Genomic DNA, 10,257 nt, shown 5'->3' on the forward strand with positions numbered 1-10,257 from the left:
CCACATTTTGTCGATGAAAAATTTACGAAATAATTCGAAAGTCTCCCCCCCCCCCCCGTCAGAGCACAATTTGAGTATCAGTCTTCTTCTCCCACTCAAATTTTTGAACAAATCTTGTCATAGTCAGCAACGACGTTCAACACAAAGAAAGCCAGTATAGTCAGACTGCTCATCTCAGAAGTGCATTTTTAATAATTGTTATGGTTATGTATCTTAATCAAAACTGGTGCATGAATGTGACTATAGTCAGGCCTGGGAGCAACTAGTTTTACAATTGACAAAAACTGAAATTTTTCTTGAAAGAAGATACTTATATAATATCCCACAGGCTAAGTTTGGGGGAGTAAATACAAAGACCCCCAGAAAAATTGAAATCAAAAACGGAAATGCAATGACAGTGTCTTTCTTATCGCTTTTTTCTTTTGAATGCTGTTATCAAGGGCTCTATGTAATTTTTTTTGTACTAGTGCATTAAACATACTCTTTTATATACTGTATCTGGAATGTCAACCTGGATACGCTAAAGATAGCGCGACAGATACCCGCTACTAAAACAGTTGTTAGAGAGGAATTGAGTGAAAAAGGTGATCTAATATGAATGTTAAGATTACAAATTGGGATTTGCCATTTATGTAATTCTTATAATTTTGGTAAAAGCATAGCATATATTAAATACGTAACCTAACCTAAATTAGGTACCTCCCCCCCTAACCCAAAAAAAACAACAGTTTAAATATCGTAAACGCAATGAAAACTACCATCTCTCATTAGTATATAAAAGCGACCATATAATGCACTAGTACTGTGTTTGCTTCTGGCACAAAACTCTTTGATCTCAAAGCTATTTTTGCACCTGATATTGAACTTGTTTGATGTCGAAAAATTTTTAACCAATTAGAGCCTCTTTATTTGCTCCAAACAAATGAAAGTTTGACGAGGAAAGAGGCTCTAAAGCAATGTGGAAGGTTCAAAGTGTTCAAACAGTTTCAAAGTGTTTCTTGAGTTGGCAGTGTCATATGTGATCGCATGTTTTCGTGGAGTAAAATCACATCTTTAATCAAGAACCAATGACGTTTTCTTCAAATGGCAGGCCTTAATTTTCTTTTGAGCCTATTACTGTAAAACTGGCTATTGATGGCTCGTTAGTCTTCAAGATAATCACGAAAAAAAACACATATCACGGACCAAAATGAACTACTAAGTTTTCTTTAGATATCAACGGAAGGTAATCCAGATTTTGAAGAATTTTACAGCAGTTTTTCATCAATAACTAAAGCGAAGTCTAAAATTATGCTGACAGATTCTTCAACTCTGCTTAAGAACTTCATACCAGTAGACAGTTCTAGATTTTATCGATACAGAGGATCCCTTACAACTCCCCCATTCAGTGAAGTTGTTGAATGGATTCTAATGGCTGATAGAATTGTCTTGTCAGAAGCTCAGGTAGGAAGCAAACTATTCAAATCTACCTTAATGTATTTGCTACAATTTTCTTTTGTTATCCTGAAAACTACACTACTCTCCTAAGAAACAGTCAAAGTTATTAATATCAGACTTTGATTAAGAGCTAATGCACGGTATAACCAACTAGTGCTGACCTTTCTGGATAAGGATTGGAGAGTGGTATTGATATGGGAAGGGCATGGTAACAAAGGTACAAGATAAGATATTTATTTCAAAATAACGGTACCACAAGCCGTGAAGAGTCGAATTCGAATTTCTGGGTCAATAAAGAAAAACAGGACTAAAACGAAAAAAGCTTAAGGAACAACGATCTAGTTAAAACTGACAAAAGAATGTAAAATTTAATTGTCAGAATGAATAAATCGTTCATTAATTATTATTTAAAACTCTCATTTTATCAAATTCATTGAAAAACGTATATTTATAAATGGTCCATAACATGTTATAATATATAAACAAATAGAACTCAAAGTATAAAAAATTAAAAGGGACACTAAAAAAAGAAAATAAAGAAAATGAGCGAAGATATACAAAGATTGGGCTACGCCTGTACAAGTAAGAAAAAGAGAGAAACTAGCAGGATGCGTTGTTCATTTTTTCCGTGATGGCGTAGATTATGGAAACAATTTTGATTGACCTCCTATGTGTTAAATTGGATAGATATTGATCTACGCGAATGTCCGTTTGACGATTATACCAAAAGTGTAGATGCAGCAATATACCTAACCTGTGTCACATAATTTAATCTTGCATTTAATGGAGCAAATCTAAAATTAAGCCAAAGCTTTTTGAAGGGCACTGAAATAATTACCCCTCAAATAGTTTTTGAGGGGGACTGAAAATCAAAACATGGCAGAAGAAAGATCGACGACGTTAGATTCATGGGATGTTCAACATCGATCCAAAGAGGTAAAAATATTTCCAGTTTTACTTTTTACTATAACAGAAGAGTTAAATTTTGCAAAACTCATTGTGCTTTAAATTATGACTAATGCTGACTAATGGCTATTCACCCTTTAATGCTTCCCGAGTCTCCATGGCCTACTGTCCAAGTACAAAATCGCAGGGTTATCTGAACTGCCTTTTAGTAAAGATCTGGCTCAAACAGAGATATTTATATGCCTTGTGATTAAAAATAATTAATAACAAAATAAAAAAAAAAAATAGAAAAAAACAACAACAAGGACTTCACTTTGATACAATTAAAACACCTTAATTATTGAACGCACCCTATTTTCGCAAACACTTTCTGACTCCAAAGATTGCGAAACAATTAAAAAAATTGAAATACACACTATTTTTGAATTAATAAGGAAGAGATGCAAACCCAAGTTAGAATAACATGGGAAAATCAGTAGAATAAATCCTTCCTTTGCTCTGTTTTCATTTGACCAGTTATTGTACATACTTTTTTCATTGCCTCCTTTTCTTCTCTTTTGATTTTAGTAATTTCGATTGTTCACACTCTTTTAAATTATTTTGATTTCAATCCTCTTCCTTTTTCAACTCTGAAGACGTCTTGATGTTACACAGGCGATATGTTTGATTTTTATTCTTCTCCCTTTTCTTCCTTTTTTCCCTAGACCCGTTCCTTCCGGAATGTTCTTCTTTTTACTAAACTATCTAACTTTTTTTTTAGATTCAAAATGGCAAATATACTGAGTAATTTTTCTTTCAAAATGTGCAAATTAGAAAAGACAATTGTATTTCAAGTCTTTTGTGCGTCAGTAGTGGTTTTTCTATTTGTAAGTTTTCAAAGCCAGTCACAAAGAACCACATAGCCCTCTATCTCTGTTTCATAATTTTGACGGTACAATATGGCTAATCTGCTTACCAGGGCTTTGTATATTTCCTTTACCCATAACGATGGTTCAAAGTCAATCACAGTATGTAGCTTTTGCTTCGCTTGAACTTCATACGCTCCCTGTATCCAGCAACCAATTGACAATACAACCAAATTTTGAAAAATCTCGACGGAATGGCTTCGAGCGGAATCTTCTCCACCTAAATTGCCAGAAAATCACCTTGGTTGGTCATTGCAGTATATTAGTTTATGGAGCAAAGTTGTTTTTCAATAGTTAAAACTAAAGTTTCGACCCCTGGTTTCTTGGCTCACATATCACAGTTGGTAATGAGTAGTGGTAACCCTAAGGGTCCGAGGGGCACACCATATATGGCACACTTAAAACAGTCTGTATGCTAGTTTGCACTCCGACCAGAAGATCATTTATTCCGACCATGATATTGTAATACGAATAGGAATTTAACCTACATATTAGACCGACACAGATAAATGTAAACACGCGATCAGAGGACTGGAAAATTGTATCTATTTTTAAAATTGGTTTGAAGTTAAAATTGTTTTCAATTGAAATGAGAAAAAAGGGTTCCTTTTTTTGTAATTGAGACAGGAATTTAATCTGCGGATTGGTAAAAATATTAATAAAATCATTCTCATATCTCGGACAAATTTCCATCTTCACTGGAATTTTTCCATAAATCTATTTAAAGACGGTTGATTGAAGGACAGTTGATACGCTTCCCAAGGTTTCAGATATTCAGATAATTAGCTTCTGAACACTCTATGTAAAATCAGATTTATTGAAGTCACCTTTACTATGATCATACTCACATTTAAAAAAATACAAAAGGCTCTCCAGATTTCTTTTTAATCTTTTCAGGTGATTGTTTCATGGACTTGGTCAAATGGGCCTCTGAACACCGTGACCATGTAAACTTCAATGTAAAGTTCGACCATGTAAAGTTCAATGCTATATCATAAATTCTATTAGTTCAATTTGAAATTTAATAGAGTCTGAATTGTAGATAAGTATAACCAAGAAATAAAATTCTTACATTTGCAAGTTCACTGTTATCATTGTATTTGCAACCAAACATTTTCATCAAATCAAAGATCATTTAAGTCAAATATCTGAAGCTTTCGGAAGCGAATCACCTGTCCTTCACTCAACCGTCTTAAAATTGACCTAGGGAAAAATTCCAGTGAAGGTGGAATTCCTGTCCCAGATATGAGTATGACTTTATTAATTCTCTTACTAATAAGCAGGTTTAATTCCTGTCTCATTTACAGAATAAATGAACCCTATTTTCTCATGTCAATAGAGAACAATTTTAACTTCAATCCAATCTAAAAAATAGATACAAGTTCCTAGTCCTCTGATCGCGTGTTTACATGTTACTGTGTCGGTCTAATATTTAGGTTAAATTCTTGTCTTCATTACAATAGATAGATAGATAGATAGATCGTGTATTTCAAAAAGCCCAAGAGCCATATACACACAAAAAATATGAAAATAGAAAAATTACAACAAAGCAAATTACAAACACACATTAACATGAATACATAGCGAAAAATACCTTCTGGTAAAATACAAAAAAAAAAAAAAAAAAAAAAAAAAATTTAATTCCATATAATTAATAATAATGGTTGGAATAAATGATCTTCTGTTTGGAGTTCATACTAGCATACAGACTATTTTTAGTGCGCCATATATGGTTTTCGCCTCCGAACTTTAGGATTATCACTGCTGTTATGTTTAATTTTACATTCAGCTTTAGCCCATAGATGGTATATTTAGTTGTTAATTTCCTGTTTTTTATCATTATTCTTTTTTCTTTTTTACGTTCCTTTTGTGTGTCCATATAACCCATAGGTGGATTTGTTTTAGCGAATTACTCTTTCGGTGAGTTTAATTGTTCAACGAATTCATTCACTCATCTTACTGGGTTGATATTATAGAATATAGGAAAATTAGCATTAAGAACTTCAAACAGTATGTACATTTTTTAAAAACAAATTTAAACATAATATGGGTTTGTTCTCCTTCTACTACATTTTTATATTAGATCTTTGGGCACTTTTTTAGTTATATCCTTCAAATCAACTTGTAAAACTGCATGAAAAGCAGCTTTAATGAAGTTTTGCCACAAAATCACAGACGATCTCTGCATGTGAGGCATTTTGGCTTATTGATTATTGGCATTCCCTATTCGTAGTTGGCTTTCATTAGCTATTGGCATTTGCTATAGATATCACTGATTATGTGTGCATGCGAGACCGCTTGTGGGCTATTGGTATTTGGCTGTAAAAAAAAATTCCAAGTGTTCTTGGAAGTTGTACAATTACCATAGTCCTAACAGAAAAGCATGCTGCGGAAGCTCATGCATCTTATTGAACTTCCGATTTAAGCTTTTAACTGACTTGAATTCTCTGATTTGTTGTTTATTTAAATCAAGACAAAAGACTATCATCAGGAAGTTAGTTAAGTCATTTTAGCTTTTTGGATTTCCAAGTTTAAATTGTGTTTTCATCCCTACTTAAAAGGATTTCATCTTGAACGAAATTATAGAATAAGCTTTAAAAAATAAAAAAATATATATTTACTTGTAAAAATTAGACCGAACAGAATATTTTTGCTAAAATCCGTACCTTCTTTGTGAATAAAATGTACATATGGATGATATTTGGAATCTTCTATAACATTTACACTTTGCTGCCTCTGTGGCAACCCCATATCGATAACACACTCAGCAGCCTGGATGTTGTAAATAAATCCTTTTCCTTATTTTCACAACTTTCTCCGAGATTGAAATTCTTCTTTTTCTCCATTAAAGGTCATGAAATTTGGTGTACTGCTGAACTCAAAACGGATGCCAATAAGGTTCAACGACCGGGACGTGCAACCTCTCAATAACGGAACAATTTATAGAAGATATGGTGCAATTGATTCTAATAGAGACTGGTTTACACTACTCCAAAATTGGTCAGAGTAAAAACTTGATGTTGGTTCATTTTATTTATTGTATGTATATTTTTTGAAACTTTTACAATAAAAGAACAACGTGAAATGATATCCAGTGATTTGGTACTACGAATTTGGTAGCACTAAAGGGTCCACTGAACTTTAAAATGTCATAAAAGCAGAGTTTCCAAATTAAATTTCTTATATTGAAAGGATAATGTGCAATGAGATATAGACAATGACTCAGCTGTTTCCAAAGCTGGAAAGGCGTGCAACCAGAATATATGACAAAATAGTGGGAAAAAACGTGCAAAGATCGTCTAATTCGAGAATTTAATGAACAACGGATGAAAAATTTTGAGGAAATGTGACTGATAACTTAAGAGTTGCAGTTGAAGTAAAACTTAAAACAACAGAGAATACTGACATAATTGCAGGACGTCAGGCATCACGTTAAAGCAGAAAAGTCGTCTGACAAAAAATTTACTCAGTATTTCTAGAAAGAAAATTTAAATTTGATCCCATTGCAATATTTCTTTAATTACAAGAACTTATGCCATCTTATAATCCTCATTCAGAGAATTTTCTTGAGAGTATACATTTCACTTGTATTAACTGGAGCCAATATTGCACATCTGGTTATGAACGTTATTGCTTGAGAATCAAATGTCAAATATATCAAAGGATAGGTTCACTTCTGATGTGAACCCTAATTATGACCTAAATATTTTTTCACAATTGTATATTATTGACCTTGATAAAGCATATGCACGTTGCTGAATGACAAGTGTCTTCCTGATTTGATGGCAGAATATGTGTCAGACAACAACCGTCTTACTCGTAGGATGGTTTTCAAAGTCAAGCAAGAATGGGGTAGAAGATGGCAAATTGGGTTGTACTGAGCCTTGTGAAAACCTTGTGCAAAAATAAAATGATTTTGTCGCAAGTTTGGATAGGCAAAAGGAAAATAAATATAAAACAATAAAATTATATGATTATTGAAATAAATTTACTTCCGATCAACACAAAGCTGCCCTCTAATCACTAGTAGACAGATGGTGTTTATTGTAAATATTATTAAGTCCCAAAGGAGAAAACTTGAATGTGGGTGGTAAACATTAATCATTGCCAATTTTCGGCCATTGACATTTATTTGTAGCTCTTTCTTGAGCACTTCGTCTATTCAACGTCCAAATCAAAATTCTTGACTGGATTTGATAAACCAACCTAAGAAGAACAGACACTAAAAATGAATAATTGCATAAAATTTAAACATAACATTTACTACTGTGGTGAAGAGGTGTCACCTAAAATGAAAAAGAACTAAAATGAACAAGATATCGAGGAGAATGAAAATTTTGTAACACCTTGGATGCGAAGAAAGATTTATATTATGAGGAAAAATTAGTTACAGCACTACAAAAAATTAATATTTAAAGAGCCCCAGGTGAAGATAGTGTGGTAAATGAATTTCTTAAATATGGTGGCTATGAAGATATAACAAAGCTACTGAAGATAGTGTATATGATTTTTGAAAAAGGATAAGTATCTAACGATTTTAGAAAAACCCTAACTAAACCCCTCTATAAGAAAAGTACTAAGGGCAAGTGTGGTAATTATAGAGGCATTAGCCTGGATTCTGAAGATGGAAAATCACTTAGTACGATTATAATTCTTAGACTTGGAGATGCTGTAGACGAAGTTTTAAGAGAAGAACAATGTGGTCTTAGGAAGGGTAGAGGATGCGTTGACCATAATTTTCCCTCTTAGAATATCAATTGAGAAGTGTCATCAAACACCATTAGTCTCCAGATTTATATATTATTAGCAAGCCTTTGATTCAGCTGATAGAAGAGCTTTAGCGAAGGTCTTTTTCTCGTATGGTATATCAGAGGAATACATTAAAGTGATTAGCGCTATATATGAGAATAATATTGCTGCGGTTAAGGTAGGAAATGAGGCTAATTGCTGGTTTCGTATTAATCAGGATTTAAGCAGAGTTGCATTCTATCAACATTTATATGGATCATTTTGATGGACTTCGTCTTAAGGAGCGCAACAAAGGCAATGGGACAACACAGAATCAAATCGAGAAGTAAAATTTCCCAGGAGCATCCTTTCATCAAGCATCCTAGATGAAATTGTGAGCAAAATGAAAGATATTTTAGAGGTTTTGCAACCTTAGAGTTCTAAAATATGTAAAAAAAAATTAACGTTAAAAAGATTAAGTCACTAAGGCTAGGATAAAGTGAAGATGAAATCGTGACACTGAGTAGCAAAAGATCAACCAAGTGTACAGCTTCACTTACCTAGGTAGCATTATTAGTAAAGACGGTATGCGTAGTGAAGATATAAATAGCAGGATAGCCAAGGCCCAGGGTGTTTTTCACAATTTTGAAAAAAGTTTGGAAAAATAGGCAAACAGGTCTACAAACAAATATTAGAATATTGGAAGTTAAAGTGATGACAGTGGTCAATTATGGCTCTGAAGCCTGGAAGCTCCGAAAAACATCTAGCAAGTTTCTAGATGTTTTCCAGGGAGAATTGTACGCATTGTTTTGGGTACCCGACTGACTGACCATTTTTCAAACAGTAGGCTGTGCGAAAAGTGTGGTTCAACCCCACTTTCTAGGGCTATAATGAGAGAAACATTAGTTGACTAGGGCACGGTGTGCACATGAAGGATGGCAGATTCCCAAAGATTATCCCTTTCTGTCAACCGCCAAGGGCTAAAAAGCAGGTTGTGCTCAGCTGGGGTGGGAGGATATTCTAAGGAAATACTCAAGATAGATGGCAACTTCCTGGGAGGGTTTGAAGAGGGAGGCTTTGAATAGATTGAGATGAAGGAGAAGCGTAAGTAGCTGTGTTGGCCTCAGGCGGTTCGGTGCTGAAGTGAGTTGCTAGTAGTAGTAGTAGTAGTAGTAGAAGTAGTAATCAAGTCAGAGACAACCCTCTACCGTCGCTAGTAGTGAAGGGGCAAAAGACTTCAAATTGTGTTTTTTTCAGAATACCATCGAATAAAAACAGTGGCCTTAGACACATCACATAGGGGCTCATACGATCATAAATTACAAGTTCTATCGCGCCCTTTTAAAATCAAAATAGAAGTGGAGGGCAATCAGTACTTACTCCTAGCCCATGTTTTGCTACTTAACCCTTATATAGCCTCAAAAGACGTCCGATCATTTGATGATATTGATCAGATATTCATTTTGTTCAAAATCGGAAGGGTCAACGAATGTGTCTCCAAGGACAGTATTATCCCCAGGATGTAAATACGGCAGGAAACGAATAGGAGAAGTAAATAAGGCGAACCAGCAATTGTAATAAATGTATCTGAAATATATCAAGAGCTGTTGAGTATATTCAGTTCAGGCTTTCAAAGTTGTCAAAATGGTATAACTGCAATACCTCAGAAACAGGTAAGGGTATTAATTTAAACCTTTCAGGGATGTTTAGGATTATTTCGAATTAAATCAAAAGACAGTGTGAGCATTCAGATTGTCAAAATAGCTTATCTAAGAATGTCTAATTAAAAGCTAAGAGTTTTAAGTTTTATCTTTCGGGAGTTTTGAGGGGGATTATGATTTTAATCAAGGCAACACTTGAGCTAGTCAAAATGGTGGTATCTGCCATAGCTTGGGAACCCCCGAGGGTATTAAATTGAAATTTTCAGAGAATTTTTAAGGGGGATGGTGATTTAAATCGAACGGAGAATGTTGATTTGCATTCAATAGGTCAAAAGGTATATCTTCTATATCTCAGGAATGGCCATGGGATTTAAGTGGAAACTTTCAAGGAATGTTCAGAGGGATACTAAACTAAATCAAAAGACGCTATATGCATCCAAGCTAGCGAAACTGTGTACATACTGCTCCGCAGGAACGGGTAAGGGTAAAAGTTGAATCTTTTGGAGAGTGTTCAGGGATATAATGAACTAAATCAAAAGATAATGTGTACATCCAGGTTGTCCATGCTAGACACAGGTAAGAATATAAAGTTGAATTTTTCCGGGAATGTTAAGGAGAAG

The 10,257-nt window shown here is 34.1% G+C and overlaps 1 protein-coding gene across 1 annotated transcript in view; it reads left to right on the forward strand.

The window, feature by feature from the left end:
• LOC148951549 (carbonic anhydrase 2-like) overlaps positions 1-6,336 on the forward strand; it is an 81,771-nt gene extending 75,435 nt beyond the window's left edge. The window contains exons 8-9 of the mRNA XM_089091100.1: positions 1,213-1,443; positions 6,100-6,336. Of these exons, the coding sequence (XP_088947226.1) occupies positions 1,213-1,443; positions 6,100-6,258 (390 nt within the window). The 3' untranslated portion in view covers positions 6,259-6,336. The remainder of the gene's footprint in view (positions 1-1,212; positions 1,444-6,099) is intronic.
• The last annotated feature ends 3,921 nt before the right edge of the window (positions 6,337-10,257 follow it).

Source organism: Artemia sp. Qi Xiang Cuo, chromosome 6, assembly GCF_049724085.1.
Source record: "Artemia sp. Qi Xiang Cuo chromosome 6, ASM4972408v1, whole genome shotgun sequence".
Taxonomy (NCBI): domain Eukaryota; kingdom Metazoa; phylum Arthropoda; class Branchiopoda; order Anostraca; family Artemiidae; genus Artemia; species Artemia sp. Qi Xiang Cuo.